We start from the raw sequence: 27,015 nt of genomic DNA, 5'->3' as shown, positions 1-27,015 counted from the left end.
AATTATCCAGCCCCAAACATATCGAGCCAAGGTCGAGACAGCCTACCCTCAGCATCTGCACAAGCCCAGTTCTCAGGTAAACAGAGGCCTCTCACTGACCAGCAGACAAGGCAGGAAATGACCCTAACACAGAGTCCTCGGTTCAAACTCACTGTCCCTAAATTAAATATAAGGCAGCCCTGTGAGAAAGCCTAACTCCTTATTTCTGTGTCATGTGCTCTGGTACTTGTGCACACAGATGCCAGCCTGTCACACACAGAGATGTCCGAGGGGACCCACGGGCGGGGGCGGGACCTGCTCCCTCGGAACAGAGCCAGGCTGACGAGGGCTCTCGTTCCACTCGTGTCCCCACGGGCCTCGGACACACGGGGAAGATGAGAGCCATGTGTTACCCCCACAGCCCAGACACCACCGGTGTCACGGGGAGCTGCACACCTTTCTCCCGCAGTGAGGGCCGCCAGCTTCTCCTCCCCGGCCTGAGGCTCCGAGGGGTCATCCAAGATCCTCTGCATCTGCTGCTCAATTTCTCGGGGCTTCAGCAGCCGGCCATCGTGGTACAGCCAGACCTTGAAGTAGCGCCCTCTATGGAACACGACGATGTGCTTGCTGTCCCTTATGTGCTGGATAGTGTCTGGGGTGGGGGTGGGGGGCGGGGGGCGAGACACAAAACCCACAAGCACAGGTCAGAGGGAGGAGAGAACGTCACCCCGGCTTTTCAAGGGCACCAGCTGCAACCCCAGCGTCCCTCTACTCAGCTCCTAAGTCCGTTTCTCAAGAGTCCATAGAGGGTTAAGTGTAGCATCAGAGCTGAGAGCTCTGCAATCAGGCCTGGCTTCCAGACCCTGCTCGGCCGCTCACTGGACATATCGTCTCAGGCCAATGACTTGACCCTCGCTAAGCCCCCATCTTCTCATCTGTAACATGAAGCTGGTTCTCTCGTACGGATACGCAAGAATGAAAAGACAATACTGACCAGGAGGCTTTTCCTTCCTGGTCTCAGAGGAAAAGCTTTCGGCTTTTCCCCATGCGTCTGTTAGCTGTGGGCTTGTCACATGTGGACTGTACTATGTTGAGGTATATTCTCACCACTTTTATTCAACGTAGTACTGAAGTCCTAGCCAGAGCAATTGGGCAAGAAAGATAAAGGCATCCAGGTCCAGCCCAGTGGCTCAGACAGTTGGAGCTCCATGCTCCTAACTCCGAAGGCTGCAGGTTCGATTCCCACATGGGCCAGTGGGCTCTCAACCACAAGGTTGCCGGTTCAACTCCTCGACTCCCGCAAGGGATGGTGGGCTCCTCCCCCTGCAACTACGATTGAACACGGCACCTTGAACTGAGATGCTGCTGAGCTCCCGGATGGCTCAGTTGGTTGGAGCGCGTCCTCTCAACCACAAGGTTGCCGGTTCGACTCCCGCAAGGGATGGTGGGCTGTGCCCCCTGCAACTAGCAACGGCAACTGGACCTGGAGCTGAGCTGCGCCCTCCACAACTAAGATTGAAAGGACAACAACTTGACTTGGAAAAAAGTCCTGGAAGTACACACTGTTCCCCAATAAAGTCCTGTTCCCCTTAAAAAAACTAAAAAAACAAAAACAAAACAAAAAAGATAAAGGCATCCAAATTGGAAACAAAAACTGTCACTGTTTACAGACAACATGGTATATCTATCACATATACAAAACCCTAACGACTCCACCAAAAAACTGTTAGAAATAATAAACAAATTCAGTAAAGCTGCAGGATACAAAATCAATATACAAAATCACATGTATTTCTATACACTAATAACAAACCATCACAAAGAGAGATTAAGAAAGCAATCCATTTACAATTGCATCGGAAAGAATAAAATCCCTAGGAATCAGTTAACCCATGAGGTAAAAGACCTATGCACTGAAAACTGCACACTGATGAAATTGAAGACGACACAAATAAATGGAAAGATAGTCCATGCTCATGGTTTGGAAGAATTAATATTACTAAAAGGTCCATACTACCCAAAGCAATATATAGATTCCAGTGACATGTTGCACACAAGTAGAACAATCCTAAACTTTGTATGGAACCACAAAGACTCCATACAGCCAAAGCCATCTTAAAAAAGAAAAAAGCTGGAGGCATCACAATTCCTGACTTATATCATATTACAATACTACAAGAATCAAAATAGTATGGTATTGCATCAGTGGAAGAGAAGATAGAGCCCACAAGTAAATCCACACATATCTGGTCAATTAATTTATAACAAAGGAGTCAAAAACACACAGTGTAGCCTTGAACCCAAGAGAAACGGAAGTCGGGAAGGCCCAACAAAGACAAAGGGAAGTCAACAACAGAAGGAACATTCTCAGGCCTGAAACCTTGAACACCTCAGGAGGTCACAGCAAATCGGTGATAGCCTTTGACATTTCCTCCACCACCTCCTGACGCTGACATTAAGGACGAAAAGGGATGCTTCGCAGAGGGACCCTGAGGACGTGCCACTCACCGGTTTCCTCTCCTGGGATCCGAGATGTGTTGAACATTCGCTCCCACTGAGCAGAGCAGAGTGGGACTGTGGATCCCAAAAGAAGAATCTGTGACAGAAAAATGTGTCAGACTAACAAAAATTCCACACGGGGAGAAAAGGAGCACATTCAGACCACACATTCAAATGCTGGATTTGTGTTCTGTGCACACAGCCTGATCTGACTTAATTTTCCCAGTCTCCATAAAGAACAGCTGTTCCCTGGACGCCAGGCTTCACTGCGGACTCGCAGGACCACGGCAGGGCACAGCTTCCTGCGTTGTTACTTCCTAGATGACACACTCTCATCGGTCAGGTATAAACTGACACTTAAACCGACGGGGTATTTACAAAAGAAATGTCTTGTTTCTCTTGAGCTGTTCACCAGCGAAATCATTTTCCTTCAAAAGTTAACCAGGAGTTTCTTCCAGGGGCAAATTACAGAACTGCCGTACATCAGATGGATGTCCATGTAGGAAACACAGGAGAATTAAATCTCAGAATAATTATGCAGAGTGCAAGAAGCTAGACCACAAGAGTGCACACTGTATGATTCCATCTATATAAAGCTTTGGAAAATGAAAAATGGTCTAACGTGACAGAAGGCAGATCAGAGGTTACCTGGTGGGTGACAAATTATATATACTTCAAGTGACTGATGGGGAAGGGGCACAGTAAGAGATCGGGACAGGGTAGGGGGATATCACAAAGGTGCACGAGGAAACTTTTGGGGGTGATGGATATGTTCACTATCTTAATGGTGGTGATGGCTTCATGGGTGTGTGTGTGTGTGTGTGTGTGTGTGTGTGTGTGTGTGTATACCGTATTTTGCTGTGTATAATGAGCTCCTGTGTATAATGCACACCCATGTTTTTGGCCCAAACTTTCAGGGGGGAACAATCTTTCATTTTAATTTTTTAATTCAAATTTTTATTTGTTTACATTTAGGTACTTGTTTTTTGTATTATAAAGGAATTGTAGCACTTGTTTTTTAACGTTATGGTACCAGAAACTTTATGTAACAAATACTTACAGAACACAAGAACAGATACAAGGTACAAGAAATTTTCTGTACCGGTAACAAATTTACGATATTTACACATCCTAGAAGGTCAAGAGCTCTTCATTGTTGCAAGTTCTTCGTAAGTTCAAAACCGATTATCGTACTCCAGGGAATTATTTTGCTTAGGGATATCGTTATTGATTTCTAGAGCTACACTTTTAACTCATAAGCATAAATAAAAGAATTAGAAACATTCATATAGATATGGAATTAGTACTACCCACGTATAATGAGCATCCTGATTTTCCCTCATCAATTTTGGCAAAAAAATGTGCATTCTACACAGCAAAATACGGTATATGTCAGAACTGACAAATTATATATACTTCAAGTATGTGCAATATATCAATAATACTGCAATAAAGCTGTTTTAAAAGAATTTTTTTTAAAAAGCAGTTTGTGCTCACGGGTTTAATTTCCTCCCGGTCCAGTTTGCGTCTATACAGCAGGATGGCGTGGATTGCGTTGCCTGCTCTTGCTGCCTGTATGTGAGTCGGCAGGACATAGAGCAGGTCCTGAAACGAGAATACACGCGTCAGCAGGGAGAATGTTCACAGGAAAGACGGGCTGATTTACACACATGACAAAGCACTTCAACACTGTGAAAATAGTTCCATACATGTGGTCACTTATACCTGCTCTGCTAGAAAATAAACTGTACTTTCATTTCCTATACTTTGTCTGTATTATTTTGTTCACGTTTTATAAGAACACAAGACCCCAAAGAATTTTTGGGATATTAAAGGGAACAGGATCTTTTAAAATGAAATCTTCAAAAAACAGAATTCAAATTTTTAAAAGTTAGTATTCTGTCCCAAATATATTTCTGTAATGCAAAAATAAATAAATAAACAAACAAATAAATAAGTAATCAGATAGGAAGTTTTCTGAATGAGAAGTAACCAAAAGTTAAAATAACTTTTTACATAGAGCAGTGCCTGCAACGTTCTAAATTTTGAGACACATTTCGTTCTAAATGTCATTTTCCACGACTGGAAGAAAAGGCCAAGGGACACAGGTCTACACTATAATCTGATAGTATGTCTTCGATTGTGTAGGAAAGTGCTTTTGTAGGAAAGAGACAGGAATGAAAAGGTACCCGGTGGACAGCTCCCTCTAGAAAAATGTTCTATGTACCACACTAACCATTTTTCTGTAAGTTTGAGATTGTTTCTAATGGGGAAAAAATTAAAAGAAAAAGAAGAGAAAATTCAAAAAAAGAGAAATAGGGGGAAAAAAATAAAAGGAAGCAAGGAACAAAAATAAAGAGAAACTGAAAGAATTTGATGCATCAGTTATTGAACGGTGACCCGGAACCCCACATGAAGGGCTCCTCACACAATTAATGACGTGTGCTCTCCTAGCCCCGCAGTGTCTCCAAAGACAAAGAAAGACCAAAGACAGGAAACGACACGCAACATGTGACCCCCGGAGTCTCAGCACGCAGGACAGCTCAGCGTGCGGGCGGTGGGCAGACTCTCGGCCACCTGGCTGTCCCTGAGCTCTTCACATCACGGTGGCACCGTCACGCAGAGCTCAGTTAAGAAAGCCGGCAAAGGCACACAACTCTGTGAGGACTCCTTGCTCATCACAAGGGCATGTTCGCAACCCAGATTTTTCTGCAGTACCTTGGAGCCCCTGAGCTACTTGGCAAATACAGAAGGGACATCCATGTTGCTCTCCGGTGTCGGAGGCAGGAGCTGGGCTCCCTGGTGGAGCATGGAGCCTTGGACAGTGGGAGCAGAACCGGGAGCAGCACGGGCCAAACCCCTGAGCTTCCACAAGCAACCGGCAGGGCCATGAAGATGCCGCCCCGCTGCCCGGCCCCCACCGGGCAGGACACGCAGCCCTGAGAACTGGCTCACCATGGCGTAGTAGTTGCTGTTCACCATCAGCGGCCCGCGTCCTCGCAGGTAGATGTATTCCTCCCACCAGTCGCTCACCTGTTGGTGCAAATAGACAAGCTCAAGAAGTGACGCAGGCACTCAGGACACCGTGTGGAGTGCATTTTGTGCAAAAAAGTGGGAAATGGAAAGTGGTTTTTGTTTTCAAGTCATGACATAGCTAGAGGGTGGATCCCCTTCACTTTAGAAATGGTTAAAAAAAAAAAAAGACCAAATGGAAAATAAGTGACAACTGTTTGTTGACATTTCTTAATAATCACTATTATCCAAAACTGTGCCACAGACTGCTTCTCCTGTCCCTGCTGGCTGGGTCTCCCTGAAGTGGCCACCTCTCAATCCCGTCTGGTTCCCTTCAGAGCCGTGGCGCTAACACGGGCCCACATGTGTCGTCGTCACTCCCCAACACGACGTCCCACTGTCCCCCAAAGGGCCAGCCACCTCTTCCTGACCGCACCCACAAAGCTTCTGGAGGAGCTTTTTCCCCCCACTTTGTGTTGAAGTGCACGTACACAGAATGGTGCGTGTGTCAGAGTCTACGTGTGCGTGTGAACATGTTTAACGATTCAATACACCTGTGTAACCGGCACCTGATCAGAAACAGAACATGACCCCACTACCACCTCTGCTGGCCCCCGGCGCTCCCCGCAGGCACTGCCCACCCAACCAGACGCCCACCGCTAGCCGCGTCCAGGGTTTTCTCTGGGTCCCGTTTTAACACCTTCTCTTCCACGTCAGCTATTCCTCAAATCCCAGAGTCCCTCCCCCACCCATTTCACGGCCAGATGTCCCCTTGCCCACCATGCACGGGGAAGGCGAGCTGGTTCATGGAACTCCTTCATATTTTCATACACAAAATTCCATCAGGAAAAATAGTGTGCGCGTATACTTACATAATTCGTAGCCCACCAAGACTTTAACTTCAAATACCACTGTAACTTTGGCCCAAGGGTGACAGCAAAATCTTCTGCCAGAGCCGTCATCCGCTGAAAGTCAGCATCCTTCATAAGAGGTCTCACCGATTCCAGGTACTGGGGTTAAGGAGGAAAATAGGAGCCGAGTTAAAACTCCGTTTCCTGACCAAAAAATGTAAACCTCTTTCCCAGATTGGAACATCTTCCCCGAAACTGCTTGTGCCAGTCCTCACACCAGTTGGCTAACTGCCACAGTAAACGACGGTTTAGATCAGAGGTAATAATTAAACATTTTTGTCCTTTACTGGCCCAAAGCTCCCCACACCCTGAATCACCACAGAATCACCAAAGTGACTTCTAGATGGCAAGGTCCCAGTTTGGTTAACCAGGAAAGGTCAGTGGTGACTTTTCTCCATTATCTGGCTCGTAGCGAGAGCTCCGTTCTCAGCTAAGCTATGATGTTCTGATGAAACGGGGGTGGGTGGGGGCTGGAGTTCAAAGTGTGGGGCAATTCTGCCCCAGTGCTCAGGACTGCAGAACAGGAAGGAGGAGCCAGAATCACGACCAGGGGCGGGGATGGTCCTGCCACCAGGTCAAGGCCAGATCTCCAGGTCCAGGATTTTCACAACATTGCGAAGGTACGTAATGCTACAGAATGGTTTAAAATAGTTAAAATGGTCATGTTTATATTATATATGTTTACCACAATTTAAAACAATTAGTAATGTAATATAGCAAAACCACTGAATTGGACCCTTTGAACTGTATGGTATGTGAATTGTACCTCAATAATGCTGTTAAAAAGTTTTGCCAAGTGGTTTCTCTATCAAATATGATGCCCTTAAGAAAAAAAAAAACACAAGCAAATACCTAAGACGTGCTGATACGTTGGCGGGGAAAAAAAATTTCCTATAACAGCCCTACAAGGTGCACTGCTGGCCGCCCATACAGACACATGACAGTAACGGACAATCACCATCAAGCTGTAAACTTTAATCCCACAGATGCCTGGCATGTCCCAGGGGTGTGACTGTGAGCTTGATGCCGCACCTACCCTGCTCACGGTGTCTTTCACGGCTGGCACTGGCAGACGCGGCAGAGATGTCTGGAAGCTGTACAACATGGGTTTTCGGCCTGAAAAGACCTTGACCATACCCTTAAAACAAAAAGGTACACTTCAAAAGATGAGACTGTGAAAATCTGAAACCAGTTCTCAAGTGTCTACAACTTGCCAACTATGTACAGATGTCCTGGGGCGGTTTATTTTCCCTCTAGTCTATTTTCTGCCCCTACCCTTGTAGGCCTTGGCCAACAGGTCACCCCACAGAAAAAGCAGGTTGAATGAAAGCCTAGGTCTCACAGCTGCTTCGAGATCTCCTACCTGGTCCAGGAGGTGTCGGTCTCCAGCCAGGACCCTCCTCGGGCACCCTGCCTGGGTATCACTGTCTGACTACACTTCTGCACGTGGGTAAGCTCACCCACCTACTTCTGCGAGGCCCTTGGTTTCAGGATTGGCTCAAGGCTCTGGCAGGAATGGTGGGTGAGTAGGGGCTAAGCGGAGGTGCCTGGACCTCACGCCAACTCCATGAGAAGCAGTGTGGCCCCTTCGGTCCCTGTCAAGCCTAGTGGACAGCACACACTTGCCTGCCATCGGCCCTTACTTTAGGCTAGAATGACCTCAACTTGGTGTGATAACTGATCATCTCACACTGACTAGCCTCAAAGGAATTTCTAGGGCTCATGGTGTGTGTGTGTGTGCGCGCGCGCGCGTGTGTGTGCGTGTGTGTGAGATTCTTAACGCTGAAGAGCGCTGGGACTCAACTGGACATCAGCCATGAAATGTCATCCTAGGGAACGTCATTTAACTTGTTTTGCAAGATATGGGAAACGATCTCTGAATCTCTTCTGGGTGTTAAATTCTGCTTCTCTGGAAATCAGATAACATAATCCAAGCAATTAGCAGAAGTAGGTTTGGGAAAGAGTGAAGGGCAGGGTATGTGGTGGGTTCACGCCTTGGGGTGGCTCTCAAGACTTCTCTCCCAAACTGGCCCCCAGCAGGTGGTAATCAGCTCGCAGATGGAGCCAGCGTGTGCTGAGGCTGGGACAAACATCCACACACAGGGTAAAGGAGTGACACTCGGGCTGAGGGCCACGGGAGTTGGTGGAACATGCTGGAAGCCAAGGGTGAGTCGGGGAGACCTGGTCAGACCGGTCAGCCAAGGAAACCAGGTAATACCTGACCTCAAGTTAGAAAAGCCACAAAGACGTGGAGGGACGGCACTTTTATTGGATGGGTAACCTGGATGACAAAGCTAGCAGACATTAATGTAAAATGTTCAGAAGTCACCAACATCGTTAAGAAAAATGCTCTTGGACCCAAACATTGTGAGTTGTGGTGAATCCATCCTTTCCAGCAATTAGAGGTTGACCCCTAGTCACCAGCGAAGGGTCAAAGGTCCCATGAGGACTGCTTTCAAAAGTGAAAGCCACCCACACGAGACACTAGGCCAAGTGAGATGAGCCAGACACAAAGGACTAGTATCTCCCGATCTCACCGATCTGTGGAATCTAAGAGTCCAACTCAGACACAGCACACAGAATGGTGACAGCGGGGGCTGGGGAAATAAAGGCGTGTTGGCTCAGTTACACAGAATAAGAAAGTCCCGGGGGTCTCCTGTATAACACGAGGCCTGAGACTGACAATACCAGAGGCTCAAATGTTTGCTAAGAAGTAGATCTTAGGTTAAGTGCTACCACAGAAGGGAACAGATGGAGGGAGGGGCACACAGGAACTTTGCGGGGTGATAAGTATGTGGCACTGAGAGGGATGATGGGTCCCCAGGTGTGTACGCATCTCCAGACACAGCAAGCTGTGTGGGTCACTGGCCACAGCTCTTCCATGTCAAGCACATCTCCACAAAGGGGTTAAACACGCGTACACCAGCCCTGCTCTGACAGTGACGTTCAATTACCATCCAGACTTTGGTGGCGCGGCTCAATTTGCCATGCTTGGCAAACATCCAGCCGTGGTAGGACAGCAGCAACTTCAGGGAGTAGCGCATTGTGACGATAAGGGCCACCCACAGGCCCGTGCCGAAGAGGACGCCGCTGACCACGTTCTTTGTCTGGCTGGACATGTAGCCACTACCGGGACAAAACGAGACAAGGAGCAAATACGTTAGCAAGCAAGAGAGGCTGGGGGGCGACAGCTCCATGGGATGCGAGCCACAGCGGCCTTCCGTGGACACGAAGGAGACCGCGGACCCCGGAGCAGGAATCAAGAGTCGGGCCTGATCAGAGAGACGACATGCATGTTAATCCAACCGTCGAGACTCAGGCATTTTTCTCCTCACCTTGAAGTGAATCAGCCCCATCTGCTTTGGCGGTCCTCAAAATAAACCCAGGCTAACTTCCGGAATGGGGGGCAGGGGGTACACAACGTCCTCCAGGGTCTAGGGACGATGACAGAGGTGACATGAGGCTGTGGCCTGCCTCCATGACGACGCCCCCGATGGACCTGCATCACCTCAGCTGGGGGCTCGCAGCAGTTCTATGCCTTTCCCATCCTGCTCTCTATGGTGTTTTTCCTCGAACACAGATTTGGAGTTTGCCGTTACTCGAAAGAATCTCAGATCATTTGGCAAAGCGATTCCCTCAACTACGTATATCAACAGGGCTAGTTTTTGATCTAGGCAGGAATATTTATCATATATAAACCAAGGAATATCATATATAAACCTTCTCAGGGTGTGCTTCCTGAGTCCACGGGGAAGGGGCACACATGCAGTGGTTTCCTAAGGAATGTTCTATTTGGGAATTTGGGGGAAATTATTTGAAAGGATCATTTCTATATTAAGACAAACATATTATGAAGTGGAAAATTCCTATAATCTGTCATTAAAATAGGAGACTTTGAAGAGACTTGCCGAGCCACTAGAAACTACACCCCGAAGCTCCCAAGAACACAGGGTATTACTTCCCTGATATTGTTAAGGAACACTTCACTGGAAAATTTAGAAAAGTACTTTTGCTAAATGGACAAACTCACACTTTAGAACGAGGTTACTTTGGGGGAAGGAAGGACAATGATCGAACAGAATTATCATTTAAATAATAAAGATAGAATATGTTTTTGGTTGCTAAGGAAAGTGATTATTTCATAGCAAAGAGGAGCCTTTAGAAATGAGAAGAAATGCAGCTATTCACACGTCTTTGTGGTTTTGCTTGTAGTTTTAGTTGTTTTGTGGAAACCGCAAAATATTTACAAAATAAAAACTAAGTGTGTTTCAAATTCCTAGAGCAAACCAATATACAACTTGAAGGTATCTCCAATATTTGGAAACCACCAATTTAACATTTTCGAATACTTAAGTGACACAAAAACACGTATCTTCAAAGTAAAATGCTTTTGCTTCAAAACTTGTATCTTTCTAGAACCTGTCCAATCTTGAGTTCAAGTTTAACCGTAGTCTCTACTAGAAACCTTCTTTTCTGAGAGTCTAATCTACATGCAAATGTGGATGTAAAGATTTAAGAACTTATCTTACAGACGTTCTACAGTTCAGTTGTCTCAAAGCGCTACCTCACCAAAGGACATACCGACATACTCAGTTCACAAATATCAGACATTATTTTTTATGTATATACATACAGTACTTCGAGAAAAAACATGAGCAAAAGAGCTTCTTGTGAAGAACACGTCCTTCGGAGGCTACAGGAGATGGACTAACACCCGGTCACCAGTACCTGGGAACACAGCCTCTCAGAGATGTGAGAGATCCCTCCAGGAAGAGAGTTCTAGAACGGCCCTTGCGCCTGGGTGACACTGGCCTGTAAGCTGGTCTTTCTCCACTTGGGACAGGGATGGCCCAGTTACCCCAATTGGTTTAGAGGGACAAACACAAATCTTATGAAGATCCAGATTTCAAGGGCTTTAATAGCCAACACTTCTAAATATAATCCAGTGTAAAGCGACAGCCCACATTCGAAAGTAAATAATCATCTGTTAAACCCACAACTGTCTGAAAAGCAGGTAGGAACAGCACAGTGCGTGGGTGGAACTGTCTGCAGGGGGTGGACCTGTGCCCCTTGGGAACTAAAGGATGAACGGAGAGTGGCTAGGGACCGGAGTGTCGAGAGTGCCAGGTCGCTGCCTCAGCTGCCCCGGCCCCCAGGCGGACCAAGGCATCTGCACGCTTCCACTGAAATGACAGGGAGGTTTTACGCAGAGTTTTGGACTCAGCTGGATTCTCAGGGACTCCCGTGAGTCCGGGGGCTTCTGAAGGAACAATATTTAATTCCAAACAACCAGCAATGTGTTAATGTATTAAAAAGGCCCAGAGCCCATCTGTTTAGCTTAGGTCAGACCCCAACATGGCAGACGTGGCCTGGGGACAGTGTGGACACAGCCGGGCTGCATCTCATCCCTTAGGGACCCTACCTTCCATCCACAACTCCTGGCCCGAGAAACAAAGCCTGATTATGGGACGAGGATGTGGGGACTGTTATTTCTCTAGTAAGAGACCTGGAATGTTCAAGAGGGGTGGCACCCTTAACAGCAGCCCAGGACATGGGAAGAAACCTGACCTTGAGAACTGCAGCAAAAGCTTCACACTGAATCCAGAACGGTAATAGGCATGTTATACTTGAAAAGACACAAAAATAGTAGCAGCAGCAACAACAACCAAAACCCGGACCACTTCCTAGACGGTGTGAGATCTGAAAGGATTACTTACGTCGTGTCGAGGGTCCGATTGATTTTTGCAATTATTCCCAGCGAGGGGTCGATTTTGGCGTACATTGTTGACATCACGCCCACCACCACGATGAGCCAACTGGAGGGACTCGCCGGGTACACGCCAGTGATGATGCCATTCTGAAAACAGACACGCAGTGAGAACGTCCCGCCCACAAAATTGCATGGCCTCTGGCAATGGGGGCCAGGGAGACGCCCGGCAGTGGGGGGTGGGTGTTTGCAGCACTCGGGTGGCTAAGCAATTATACTGTCACTACTGGAAATCTCTACCTGCAGCTGCTCCAACTTCTGTCCAGCTCCTTCCCTTCCTCTATTTCTGATCCAAAAGCCTCCCTCCCTACCCGAACCCAGGACATTAGAATCACCCCAGGGACTAGCGTAACATACAGATTCCTGAGCTCCACCGAGACTCACTCATGACACCCATGGGTTACGGACGTTACTGAGCCAACCATGAAGTCCTTTCCTAAATCTGCTCCACCTGGGATCCCTGAGGCCCCCCCCACTCCAAAACCACCCCTCCCAAATCAAGACATTGCTTAACCCCGAAGTATTTACAGGAGACCTCACTCCATGTTGAAAATTTGCTGTAAGATTCTTTAGCCAAAATCCCCGCCCATACCCCTAAAAAACAAAACTAAAAAGTAGCAGAAGGGAGAAGGAGGATATATGAATCAAAATTGGCAAAATGTTGACCACAGTAGAAACTGGGAGAAGAGTGGTAGGGCTCTTTACTCTTTACTTCTGCGTGTTTCAAAGCTTCCAATTAAAAAAAATTATTGCGAAAGTCATCATAGTAAGAGATGGATTTGACTAAGACAGTGGATTAAAAACTCTCAAAGATTTATCTGAATGCTTCAGAAGATACTTGCACCCCTGCCTGTTATTTCTATTGGATTCCTCCACTATCGAAAGGGAACAGATTTTAGCAAAACAAGTCAGACAGAAAAAGTAGACAACCATATGATTTCACTGATATGTGGTATATAAAACTGATAACAACAAAAGAATAAGACAAACAAATGAAGGAACAAAAACTCATAGACATAGACAATAGTTTAGGGGTTACCAGAGGGTAAGGGGGGAGGGGACTCTAGAAGAGGGTGAAAGGGCTCTAATATAGGGTGATGGAAGGAGAATTGACTCGGTGGTGAACACACAATGTGAGATATAGATAATCAGAATTACGGAATAGTACACCTGAAATCTATGTAACTTTACTAACAATTGTCACTCCAATAAACTTTAATTTAAAAAAAAGAAAGCTGTGATTAAGAGTACTTATGACTTACAACTGCATGTGGACCCACAATTATCTCAAAATAAGTGTAGTTAAAAAAAACAAATAAAAAACAAAAACAAACAAACAAACAAAAAGAGTACTTATGCAATAAAAAGTACTAAAAAAAAAGAAAGAAAGGCAACAGATTTTAAACAAAGGGGGGGGGTCTTCTGGTATTCTCTGAAGTAAAAAAAAGGTTATTTTAAAATAAATATACAAATATACAAAATTAAGTTAAAATGGAGGAAGGAGGATTCCAGATTAAGTGCCTGCTGCTCCTCCCCCTGCAGCTGCTCTGACAGCTCTGCTGGCCCCTCGTCCTCTGAGCCACGAGATGCTCCTCTAACACCCCTTGACTGGGCACGGCCATGCACTGTTTTCATACCTACTGGCCTTGCTTTCTCAGGTCTTTGAAATCAGAGAACAACATTTGCACTGTGGTAAAATGATGGCTGCTCCTTCTGCACCCCAGTTTTATCTTCCTCCATTTGAAAGCAATGAGGAAAGGTCTCAGCAAGGCCAGGAGGGCAAACCTCGCTTCCCCTATAGGTGACACCCCCGCCACTTCGGTGGACCAGGCTAGCCAGTGCCAGACAACCAATGGGATGTGACCCGGCCTTGTCCCTGGACTCCAGGACCTACTGGCTGAGCCCAGGGACACCTGTCCAGCCAGGGCCAGTTCCCAGGGACCCATCCACCTCCACGGTCACAGCTCTCACCTACTCTAGCTCCTGGGACTTTCTCAGCAGCCCTCCTGTACCCAACCCTCCAAAAAGAAACTGGGAGAATTAAAACACCGCCTACTCAAAAACAAGACAGGTGCTTGAAACCGTGAATAAATGTCCTCTCTTACAGGTAAACAGAACTGAGAACCTGTGACGTCAACTGTACTTGAGTTTACGTGCATTATTTGTCAACGTTTGAATATTTTATCACTGAGACAGATACCTGTTAAATAAACTCACTGCAGTTTCACACAGCTGGAAAACAATCCTTTTTCTAGAAGGTGTGTAGGATTCTGGACTCAGAGCAGGAAACTCGGATTTTAGCCTTAACTTTTCTTCTACGGAGCAGACCACTCAGAGCAGACCACTCACCGAGCCCAGACTTCCTCACCTGCCTGACAAGGTAATGACTTGCCCTACCTTCCTTTCGGCATTTCTTTAGGAACTCAGCGAGCCACATAGGAAAGTGTTTCCCAAGACTTAAGTACCATGAAAAGAGAAAGGATGTGCTAATTACCACTCTGAAAAACTTATGCTTGAAAAGCACCCAGCAAACAGTTCTCGGTGTCAAAGTGACTACTGTACAGATTTAAACGAGTTTCTGAGAACCTTGAATCTGATAAACTTCTTTTTCCAGGAATGAAGCCCAGACAGGTAGATCTGCTTGAGTGCCTCGTGGCTCAGCCGTAGGTCGATCCCGTCCGGGGTAACTGTGAACTGGAACGCCACGGCTTGGTGAGCTTCTGCCATCTTTACGGCCTCCTGGACAGAGAAGAGGACCATGTAACACCGTAGAACATTTTACAGGGTAGTTGCCCTTATTGGAAGTGTAATTCATTCTGAATTTAAGTTTTTCCACCCCAGTTGACAGGTTCAACATGTCATTAACAGACCCAATTCTGTGATCACCCATCACCCCGTCCAGCACTATACCATACGGACAATCAGAGGCCCTGGGTCATCAGCAGAGTCCAGGAATGAAAGCCCTCACCTCTGGCCTGGCGGCCAGGCCCCAGGCCCATGGAAAGCCTTGCCCTCTGACCCCTGGCCCTGGCCATCCCCCCAGGTCACGCCCAGCTGACACAGGAAGCTGGGGGCTGTTTAGCAACTTGCCAAGGCAAATCCCATTCCTGCCAGAAATGAGTCCACAAAGGTCCTGAATCCTTCAGATAGAAACAGACTGACACCAAATGCAAATGTGTGGTTGGTGTCTTGAAAAACCTTGTACGGCACCATCGGAGACTCTGAAAACCAGGCACAGAGTTCTCAGGATGGAGCTGGGCCTTCCTCCTCAGGGATGTGACTAAAATCAAACTCAACACAAGGGGTGGGGCATCCCTGGAGCATTTACCCTCCCAAGCACAGCCCCCTGGGCTAGCTCCGCCCCCCCCACATACCCCTAGCAATGGAAAGTACCTTTCATTCCAGCTTCGTGGGAACCTACACTATGTCCTTTGTTTCCCGTCATCCTTGCTCCTGTCTTCTTGCTCAGCTGCCTCCTGACACAGCCACCTCTTCCCTCAGGGCTTCCCCTCACTCCCAACGGGCCCCTCTGCCACCTTCTGAAGGCACCTTCTCTTCCTAACCCATTTGTACAGAGCGCCACATGGATAAAATGACGGCTAAGAGAGGGGAAAAAACTAACAAGAGCCATAATAAAAATCTGAACTTGCACATGTGTTTTCTCATCACATGCAATTTTTCCTGTTTTCCCCCATGTACGCCCCCTCAGTGTAGAGGTAGGACCTATCACAAGAAACAGACACCCAGTTACAGAAGTCAGACTAGCCTAGTCTTCAGCTAGTCAGAACAAACGATTCCATTAGCAGGCCCTTGAAAGGCAACCAACTTTCATTCATTTGTTCACGCAAATGAACAAAAAAATATTTGCTGACTGCCTCCTATGTGCCAGCCACGATGGGATCCCTGTCCTCCCTCAGCTCAGACGAGGCAGAAAAAAGAGGGGACACTGAAGCCCAGGAGGGCAGGCCTTTCTGGCCGAAAGTCAGACCTGTGCAAGGACTCGAGGCAGGCGGCAAGGGCAGAGTGGTTGGGGCCACGGGAAAGACGGATGGAGTGAAGAGCAGGGCAGCTACAGCTGACTGCAGAAAGGATGGCCCAGAGGAAGCCAGGAGGCGCTGGGGTTTGCACCAAGGGCGATGGAACAGCGTCTCGGGCTGGAAGGCAGGGTATCTGTGCCCATTCTGTTCTCAACATCACCCTGGCTGCCATGTAGAGCTTGGGTGAGGCGAGGAAGCAAGAGCAGCAAGAAGCTGAGGCAGTGTCCCGAGAGAGTGGTCCTAAGTGGGGACAGTGGGGTGGGGAGGACGGCCACTCCAGACAGGTGTAAGAGGCACTCTGGGGATTCCGGTTTGCACCATCCGCTCAGCAGAGCCATTCCCTGACATGAGAGGGAGTCTCTGTGTGGGAGGACAGGTTGGGGCTGGGAGCAGAGAATTCACACGTGGACCCACCACATGTGATGTCACCAGGCAGAAGGAGAGGTTGGGATGGGCACACTTGGGAAATGGCAACGCACAGAACCTGAGAGCTCCACTTTGACGATTCTTGAAAAAAAGCGGTATAACCTTAGCTTAGTGCAATCTGTAACCATTCCAGAATGTTCACATACTACTTAGCAGACATGGAGCAAGCTGCCATAGCCTGGGCAAGTTTGAAGGAATGGATCCCATTCTTGAAAGCAGCAAGGTCTCTAAGCAAATGTGTTACAGATGCCGTGTTTCCCTGAAAATAAGACCTAGCCGGACAATCAGCTCTAATGTGTCTTTTGGAGCAAAAATTAATATAAGACCTGGTATTATGTTATGCTATGTTATATAAGACCTGGTCTTTCATTAATTTTTGCTCCAAAAGACACATTAGAGCTGACTGTCCGGCTAGGTCTTATTTTGGAGGAAACACGGTACCTTCAGAATGTTGAAAAGGGCACCCAAACCAATAGATTGGATCCATTTCTCCAAAAGTATGCAAGTGGCTCTAACATTCTCCCAGGCTAACTCAGCCCCCCACCCCCATCAAGGCCTTCAGCAGGGCGGAAGAGACAAGATTCTGCACAGCATGCACTACGGCAGATAAAATTATGTATATGGCTACCCTTGCAACGATGTATGTGATCTCTCAAGGGCTTTACACAGAACATGAAGGGATCACTCATGGCGTAGATTAAATATGGTGTTTGTGGCCACTCTGTCCAAGGACATGTAGGTATGTTTGCTCAGGAATCTAACCTCCGCTGGGGAGAGGCAGACAGACTGAGAACATTTGCAATCTCCTTCCAATGCCTTGTCCGAACTCTCTGAAATGAACTAAGGATTTTCTTGCTTTGATTGGTTCAGACTAAAAACCACACGTAAGTGTCCTAACTACCCCCAAAATGGACAATCTGTTTCTCTCGTTTTGTAGGATGGCTGCCCTGAGCCATAAGCAGGAATTAGTGAACCGGCCACCGACAGAGGCTTAGAAAGCTCCCTTCGCAAATCGAATGAGTGGAAATTCCACCCTCAGTCCTGGTACCCACAGCCTCATGGGTCCTTAAAAACATTTATAATTGGAATACCGCCTCCTGCAGCCACCAGGGAAATGCAAATCAAAACCACAGCAGAGGGGCAGCCCGGTGGCTCAGGAGGTTGGAGCTCCGTGCTCCTAACTCCGAAGGCTACGGGTCGATTCCCACATGGGCCAGTGGGCTCTCGGCCACAAAGTTGCCAGTTTGGTTCCTCGACTCCCACAGGGGATGGTGGGCTGTGCCCCCTGCAACTAGAAAAACGGCAACTGGACATGGGGCTGAGCTGCGCCCTCCACAACTTGGACTGAGGGGATGGACAACAACTTGAAGCTGAACGGCACACTCCACAACTAGGATTGAAACGACAGCAACTTGACTTGGAAAAAGGGGCCTGGAAGTGTACACGCTGTTCCCCAGTGAAGTCCTGTTCCTCTACCCCAATAAAATCTTAAAAAAAAAAAAAAAAAAACAGCAGAATGCCACTGTCACCCCAGACCAGGATGGCTATAACCAACAAGACGGCTGACAGGTGCTGCTGATGAGGAAGGAGGTGACGAGCCTGGGAACCCTTGTGCCTGCTTTGGAAAATAGCCCGGCGGGTCCTCAGAAGGTTAAACACAGAGTTACCATGTGACCCAGCAATTCCACCCCTAGGTGTATGCCCAGGAGAAATGAAAACACACCCACACAAAAACATATAAAAACGCATACACGGATGTCCACACCATCATTACTCATAATAACCAAAAAGTGGTAAAACCCAAATGTCCTTTCACTGATGAATGGGTAAACAAAATGCAGTCCATCCACATAATAGACAGTTATTTGGCCATAAAAAGGAACGAAGCACTGAAAACGTTATGCTTAAGTGAAAGAAGCCAGATACAAAACCCCACATAGTGTATGTAAAATGCCCAGAACAGGCGAACCCAACAGATAGAAAGTAGAGTAGTGGTCGCCTAGGGCTGGAAGGGATGGGGGTTGGGGGGCAGGTGATGGCTAAGAACAGGAGGGTTTTTTTGGGGTGATGAAAATGATCCAAAACTGAATGTGGAGATGTGTTGCACATACTTTCTTTCAATGGGTGGATTGCATGGAGGTGAATTATATTGCGATAAAGTTGTTATTTAAAACAACACTGCCTCATGAAATTGAAGCGGTGTTTGTTTAACCTTTATGCACATAAACCCTCCTCCAACATATAATTCAGGTAGGCAGGCAGGTGGATGTGCCACTCGTCCTGTGCCCTCACGTGTCCACCCTAAGGCTCCATTCACACTAAGGGAAACTTCCGACAACAGCTACCTTGTGGTATTAAGGAATGACTGTTCAACAGTTTCAGGTGTTTTCAATATTAGTCACGTGCACACTGTAGCTGCTAACTTTTAGCATTACATACTGAAATATTTACCAATGCACTTTTATCTTGTATCATATCTGGGATTTGCTTCAAAATCGCTGGGGGTGGGGGGCATGGACGGACCCAGGTTATGAATTGGCTGCATGTAAGAACTGGTGACACTGGTGGCCATATGGGGGACTATTATGCTAGTCGCTCTTCTTGTGTTTGTGATCTTTTCTAGTAATTTCTTAAAATATATTTGGTGAAATAAAACACCTGTCCACAGCATCCACAACACAGAAATACCTGTTCGATCCACCCAACTACACCTGCTTTAACAACAGAGGAAGCATGAGGCTGCCTGGCGGGTCACTGTGTCCCCTGCCCCACAGCACCCTTGCAGAGACTGCCACCTTTGCATTGGCCGCAGGTGTGGGGACAGAGTCCCAGAGAGCAGTTTCCAGGCTCTCGGCCTCACGTGGAAAAGTGCTGGCTCGGGTAGTAGATGGCCATCCACTGTGACCAGTTAGCCATTAGCCACTGATGTAACTGCCGTGGCTACTCTGGTAGGTTGGTTGGTTGGCAGAGAGTGAACGGCAGATTGCGGATCATGTGGCTCCTGCTTCCTGTGTCTCCAATCCAGCCGCCAGCGAGACTATAGTGCTATGACTCCCCTATCTATGGCTCCGTGGGTGTTCCTTTTTGGCCTCACCATATCCTGCGTTCTTATGTGGGGAGCGGGACCAGGGGCCCTGCATGACACATGGCTCAGAGAGCAGGGTGTGGTACCAGCCAAAACTCTCCGAAGGACGGTGGAGAAGTTCGTGCGTGTGAACACTGTCTCGGGAAGCCCGTGAGGACTGGTGGTCCTCTCGAGCCTTCAGATGGCACGCCGCCCTACTGGCCGTGGCGGGTGTCACCTTCTCTTTGGTGGTCTGTGGCTGCCGTTGGTTCCGAGGGTTATGGGCATCTTACACCGAGCCCTCCACCCAATTGGAGGCCTGGCGCAGTGAGCAGGATTCCAGCCAGGTAGGAATGGAGTCTGAATCTGGGCAAGACAGGTGGCCTCACACAGTGTGTGGTGCCCGGTGGCTGCTGATCTCAGGAGTTGGACCGCTGAGGAGGGGTGGGAGGACATGGATAGCTCTCCAGCCAGTGTGGAGAGGGCCCTGCAGGTTCTGGCTGAGCAGTTGCCAGAGAAGGTGAAGGGGACAGCCGGCCGTGTGGGCTGCATGTTCTTTACCACGTTGTGTCCTGACACCGAAGACGCGCTTAATGAAACAGCCCAGGTGCGGGACCAGCAGCTCCAATGGGAGGCGCTGGACACTCGGGACCACCGGTTGGAGGAGGTTCTCACCGGCAGCGGTGCATGATAACTCAGAGGAAGCTCTTACTGAAATAGCCCAGGTGCGGGACCAGGTGTCCTGGTGGGAGGTGCTGGAAGCTCGGGTCCACCTGTTAGAGGAGCCCCACAGTGGAGACTCTGAGGTAGAGGCAGCCAATGCAAGTGGAGACAATGTAGCTCCCAACCCCTAAGCCCGGCCAGTCTTGAAGCAAAAGGTAAAGCAAGAGCAACCTATGGGCCCCAGGGGCATTGCTGCCTGCAACCCAGCAGTGAATGAGTTAACAACCTACACCACTTACAATCCCTCTGAGTTGCAGGAGCTGGGGAGGCAGTGCTGACAGCGCCCTGGAGAGCCAGTCTCGGCTTGGCTACCACGTTTATGGGATGAGGGTGAAGTATGCTCAGTATGGGGAGAAAATGGCAAGCTGCCAGACACTGTGAGTCAATGGCAGTCATATACTGAACTTACTCAAATCATCCGTGAAATGGGTATGAGACATGCTATGTTCAACCCTAATATGTGGGGGCCGGATGACGAGCGTTTTATAGCCAGCATGAGAGATCTGGTTTTCGATACAGCTCCTGCAAGTGCTTTTGGATCCTTGGTTGCCATTCTTATGCCCTATGTGGGGCGGCGGATCCATGAAGTTACCACCATCATGGCCACCCTAGGGGATGTTGAAAGCCGGTGGCAAGGGAAGTTAAGACAAGAGGTCCGAGAAGTTAAGACCTGGAAGCCCAAATCAAAAGTAAGGGGGCGAGGTCGCGGGCCTCAGAGAGTAACACACGTAGATGTGGCGTGATCTTGTGGCAGCAGGGGTTCATCAGGAAACAACAGACCGACAACCCAATGCACTCTTGTTGGAACTTTGGAAACAGTTGTGTCTGGAACAGTCATTCCGGAGAAGCCTAAAGGAGAAGTCTGGGAAAGCGCGACCCATGTCCCTCCAGGACTTCATGAAGCTGCTTGAGGCCGACTCCTTTCAGCTTGATTAGGGGTGGGGCCAAGGTACCCGGTCAGAGGGGACGAGCAGGGACCGGAGGCCCCATGTCCATACATTGGTCCCCTTCTAATGTGCAGAGGGTTTTGGCCCTAGTGGACACTGGCACAGACTGCAGTCTCATTTATGGGAACCCAGAACTGTCCCCCGGACCAGCAATCTGCATTGATGGCTACAGGGGAAAGACTGTGACTGTAAAACCTGTTTCCTTACCACTGGGTATAGGAAGGCTTCCCCCTCGTACCTACAAGGTGTATGTCTCCCCCGTTCCGGAGGATATTCTAGAGCTGGACGTGCTACATGGCCTCAGCTTACAGACGTCGGTTGGAGAGTTCCATCTCCAGATCCGGGTGGTGAAAATGGTCACATGCAGGCATGCTCATCACCCTCCTCAAGTGTAGCTGCAGCCCCAGCAGGTGGTTACAGTATGACAGTACTGTCTGCCAGGAGGGCAGGAGGAGACTGATCGTACAATTTTGGAATTGGAGAAGGCACATATTGTGAGGCCAACTCCCCAGGATGGCCTGTCAAGAAGCCAGATGGGACCTGGCGAATGACTGTGGACGGTAGGAAGTTAAATAAGGTGACACCACCTTTGCACACTGCAGTGCCTTCAATACATGACTTAATGGATCCTCTGACTGTCCGCCTGGGGACATATCACTACGTAGTGGACTTGGCCAATGCTTTTTTCTCCATCGACATTGCACCCGAGTGTCAAAAGCAGTTTGCTTTTACTTGGGACGGGCAGCAGTGGACTTTTAGTCTTTCTGCAAGGATACTTGCACAGCCCCACTATCTGCCACGGGCTCGTGGCCTAGGATTTGGCACAGTGGGATCACCCGTCTTCTGTGGCCTTGTTTCATTATGTCGATGATATTTTATTAACATCAGATTCTCTTTCAGATTTAGAGCAAGCAGCTCCCTCTCTTCTCTGCCACCTGAAGTCACGTGGCTGGGCGGTAAATGAGGAAAAGGTCCAAGTCCCTGGCTTATCCGTCAAGTTTTTGGCTGTTGTGTGGTTGGTAAGACAAAGGTCATACCTGAGGCGATTATTGATAAGATACAAGCCTTTCCCCACCAACCAAGGTCTCCCAACTGCAGATGTATTTGCGTCTGCTGGAGTACTGGTGGGCGTTTGTACCCCTTTTAGCACAAATGGCAAGGCCCTTGTACAATATGATAAAAAGGGGGCCTCATGGGATTGGACAGAGGCTATAGAGCAAGGCTTCGTTGCCACGAAACGGGCAGTGCAGCAGGCACAGGCTCTGCAATAGTGGACCCCGGCCGCCCATTGGAACTTGATGTTCACGTAGCCCAAGAGGGGTACCGTTGGGGCCTCTGGCAACAGCAGGAGCGTCTCTGGTTGCCAGTGGGATTTTGGTCCCAATTATGGAAAGGAGCGGAGGTCCGCTACTCTCTGATAGAGAAACAGCTGGCCCCTGTGTATGCAGCCCTAGTGGCCACAGAAGCCATCACAGGAACGGCACAGGTGTTGGTTCGAACAACCTATCCCGTCCAGGGGTGGGTGCGTATGTGGACCCAGGGACCCAAAACGGGGGTGGCAGAGACCACCACCCTCGCCAAGTGGGGTGCCTTCTTGGAGCAACGTAGCACCCTTAGTTCAAGCCCTTTGAGCACAGAGCTACTACAGGTCCTGAGGCCTTGGAGTTTGTAGCCCAGGCTGAGCCAAGCGCTCTGCCTAGAGGGGAGGACTTGGAGCTCTCGCCCTTCAGAGAAGGACAGCCCCCCCCATGTCACGCAGGAGACCGTGCTCACTGGGCCATGTGTCACGCGGGGTAGCATGCGGGGTCTCAGCTCCCGCTCCTCACATAAGAACGCAGAAGTGACAAACGCATGGTGAGGCCAAAAAGGAACACCCATGGAGCCATAGATAGGGGAGTCATACCACCATATTCTCGCCGGCCGCTGGGTTGGAGATATAGAAAGCAGGAGTCACACTGTCCACAACCTGCCGTCCACTTCTCTCTGCCAACCTACCTCACTGGCTAGTTGCAGTCCGCTGTGCCAACTGCAATCCGTGCTTGCTAGCTCAGCCACCATCTTCTTGCTAGCCCCCATTTTTCTGCTAGTGTAGCCACAGCAGTTATATTAGTGGCCAATGGCTCACTGGCTACAGCTGACGGCCAACTAGCCACAGCTGATGGCCATCCAATCACAGTTGATGGCCATTTACTGCCCAAGCCAGCACCTTTCCACGTGAGGCTAAGAGCCTGGAAACTGCACTCCTGGCTCTGTCCCCACGCCCCAGTACCTGAGGATGCCTGCTATACTGATGGTCTTAGCCGAGGGGCTGCAGCCGTTTGGACGGCTATTGGTGTGCAGCCCAAAACAGACACCATTTGGTTTGATGCTGGGACGGGCCAGAGCAGCCAGTGGGCTGAACTATGGGCTGTGTGGATGTTAATCAGCCACGAGCCCGGGCCCCTAGTTATTTGTACTGACAGCTGGGCAGTGTTCCAGGGCCTAACGCTGTGGCTCCCTACGTGGGAACACCCAAACTGGTTGGTAGGACACCATCCACTGTGGGGTTAAGCCATGTGGCTGGGACCTAGGGCAGAGAAAGGAGGTGACCCTAATGCATGTCACAGGTCACTCCCCCTTAGTGTCCCCAGGTAACGATGAAGCAGATGCCCTAGCACGGGTCCGATGGTTAGAACGAGCTCCTGCCACTGACGTAGCCCATTGGCTGCATAGGAAATTGCAGCACGCGGGAAGCCGAACCATGTCGCAGGTGAGCAGACGCTGGGGTCTGCCTTTGAAATGGCAGGAGATAGCAGATGCCTGCTATGACTGTGCCGTCTGTGCCCAGGGCAGCCCCCAAAGGCAGAGGCTCCCCTGGGAGACACAGCAGATAACGCGAGGGAGGGTGCCCCTCACTCGCTGGCAAGTGGATTACATTGGACCCCTGCCTAAGGCCCGCAATGCGATGTATGTGTTCACAGCAGTGGACACTGCTACGGGGCTGATGTTTGCTTGGCCGTGTCCGGCCGCGGATCAGCGGCATACAGTAGTCGCTCTTACACGCTATGCGCTCTCTATGGGCGCCCCCAAGTCATTGAAAGTGACAGGGGTACCCATTTTACAGGGCAAGAGGTGCAGTGCTGGGCTGCCAGGATGGACGTGCAATGGTTGTTTCATGCTCCGTATAACCCACAAGCAGCTGGCATGATTGAACGCTACAATGGCCTTTTGAAGCGAGGCCTCCGAATGTCAAAATACCCTCCCATGATGCATGAGTGGGCCTCGCGTCTGTGGGACGTCCTGAGAGTCCTGAATGAGAGACCACGGAAGGGAGGACCGGCACAAGTAGAAGCTCTGCTACATCGAACGGCCGCTCCCATTCAATTACAAGTCACCACCAGTGAGACTCGGGTAAAGCCAGGCTACGGGCAGAAATGGAAACATTATGCTGCCAGCACCCACATGCTTGAAAGCAGGGGAACGGCATCAATGGACATGGCCCTGGCAGGTCAAAAGCCCCCACTATTGGTGGTTGGACCTGATAGCCCCATGGGGAGCTGGTTTGACGCATGATTTGCAAGTGACGCCAGGGGTGGTGGCCGAGTGGCCACCACAAGTGACTGTAGTATACAGTGGTCCCAATGCCAGGAAGATTTTGCGGGGAACCTATGTGCTCTCACTATGACCTATGATGGGGTCCCCTGTTCTGTTACATGTTGAAACTACGAAAGGGACCCCAAGCACTGCCATAAAGGTCTGGTACCACAAACCGGGAAAGGTGCCAGTGGCAGCGACCCGCCTTTCCCAGGACAAAAAGCTAGCGTGTATCCTCCCAGATGGAAGGGATGTGCCATTGTTGGTTCCTAAGACTGCTGTTTCTTTTCGTCCGTAGGTGCCTATAGGCTAACAAGGCACAGGGACCCTCGTGGAAGACGCTTGTCCCGTAAATTGTGAGGCGAGACCCTGTAGGGGTGGAGCGTGGGGACAGAGCCCTAGAGAGCAGTTTCCAGGCTCTCGGCCTCATGTGGAAAGGTGCTGGCTCGGGTAGTAGATGGCCGTCAGCTGTGACTAGCTGGCCATCAGCTGTGACCGGTTAGCCATTAGCCACTGATAGAACTGCCGTGGCTACGCTGATAGGTGGGCTGGTTGGCAGAGAAGCGGACTGTGGATAGCTGATCATGTGGCTGCTGCTTCCTGTGTCTCCAGCACAGCCGCCAGTGAGAATACGGTGATGTGACTCCCCTACCTATGGCTCCGTGGGTGTGCCTGTTTGGCCTCCCCGTGTCCTGCGTTCTTGTGCAGGGAGCGGGACCAGAGTCCCCGCATGACAGCAGGGCACATCCCTTTCTGTCTTTCCCCCAGTGGGTGTGGGTACAGCCTCACCACACGGCCCTGCCTCTACTGTCTCCAAGTCACCTGAAACAGCCACCAGAGTAACTGACGACACAACCGCCATCATTTCTCAACAACTGCAATCTCTCGAAAGGCCATCCCCACACAGGTCACGGGGCCAGAGGGTATCTAATGTCCCTAAAACTAGGGACCTTTTCCTTCAAATGGAAACACAGGAAAGGTCAGCGGGTTGAGCCGTTCACTCTGCTCCCTCCTCCCATGGACTGCAAGGATGGAGGGCTCCCAGATCAGTTTGAAAATCTGGTGAGAATGGTCAGGACATTATGTGCTTCGAGTGACGCAGCCCAGCCAACAGAAAGCCACACTGTACCTCCAGACGTGACACCGGCTGTGGTAAATCAGATCAGCAGCCTCCCTGCGCTGGAACAAGTGCCTGAAGCTGAAGCAACACTGGGGCCACCTAGGAGTGCCCCCCCACAGCTGCTCAGTCCACCTGCCACGTGAACACACTATAGCCAGGTGAAACACGGGGTGGGAGAAATGCTGGGATCCGGCTCCAGGTGGGAGGGAGCAAGCCATTAACAAAATTCATGGACAATTAGGAAGTACGAGGTCCTCACCAAAGCCCCCGTGAACTTCCCTGTATCATACACCAAGACTGTCTTCTGTCTTACATGTTTTAAATCACCAGATACTGTAAACACAGAGGAATGCGGTAACACCGACGTACCCCTCCTAGAATAAATGAATATTAATATTTTGCCATATTGACTTGGGACTGTCCCATCTCCAACTCTCCTTTCTCAGCCGGCCTTCCTGGAGTCCCAGGACATACCTGCCCAGGCCAGGCACAGCTGTCAGCGCAGCTGGGAACCCCAGCACGCTGAGAGGAAGGGCCCTGGGGCCAGCTGGCAGGCTGGCCTGTGTCTGGAGCAGAGCCACCCACATTACACAGCCTCTCCTCTGTATCCCTCCCACCTTCCAGGACGACAGCAAAGGGCACAGCAGGGCCCTGGGGTCAGGTGAGCAGGCCTCCCAGGGCTGGCAAGGGGCTCTGCCATGTCCTACATATGGTGTATAACTAAACTGTTAGTCTCCGGGAGGCGTCAGCCCAGCTTCCCCCTCCTGCTGGTGGAGGTCTCCAGACTGGCTAACATGTGTCCGCTCCTGCTGCCTCCACTCACCCCCTCATTCCTGTGTCTTCGGACCTGGGATCGCCGTTCCTCTTCCAGTTCCTCTGCACCCACAGGCCCTGCCTGGGGCTTTACCTTCTACCTGTGCACACAAGGATCAATGCTGCAGGCGTGTCTCCACTGAT

The 27,015-nt window shown here is 49.6% G+C and overlaps 1 protein-coding gene across 5 annotated transcripts in view; it reads right to left on the bottom strand.

Annotated features, from left to right (window-relative positions):
• Positions 1-27,015, bottom strand: part of CPT1A (carnitine palmitoyltransferase 1A) — a 60,068-nt gene that overhangs the window by 20,607 nt on the left and 12,446 nt on the right. For all 5 annotated transcript variants that reach the window (XM_081063813.1, XM_081063811.1, XM_081063815.1 and 2 more), the window contains 9 exons: positions 14,755-14,907; positions 12,119-12,258; positions 9,356-9,527; positions 7,438-7,539; positions 6,363-6,500; positions 5,434-5,511; positions 3,976-4,083; positions 2,488-2,575; positions 436-631 (listed from right to left, as the gene is read on the bottom strand). In XM_081063813.1, the coding sequence (XP_080919939.1) occupies positions 436-631; positions 2,488-2,575; positions 3,976-4,083; positions 5,434-5,511; positions 6,363-6,500; positions 7,438-7,539; positions 9,356-9,527; positions 12,119-12,258; positions 14,755-14,895 (1,163 nt within the window). In that variant the 5' untranslated portion in view covers positions 14,896-14,907. The remainder of the gene's footprint in view (positions 1-435; positions 632-2,487; positions 2,576-3,975; positions 4,084-5,433; positions 5,512-6,362; positions 6,501-7,437; positions 7,540-9,355; positions 9,528-12,118; positions 12,259-14,754; positions 14,908-27,015) is intronic.

This window comes from Rhinolophus hipposideros (genome assembly GCF_964194185.1).
Source record: "Rhinolophus hipposideros genome assembly, chromosome: 10".
NCBI classification, from domain to species: domain Eukaryota; kingdom Metazoa; phylum Chordata; class Mammalia; order Chiroptera; family Rhinolophidae; genus Rhinolophus; species Rhinolophus hipposideros.
This window is presented reverse-complemented; position numbering and strand designations above follow the sequence as displayed.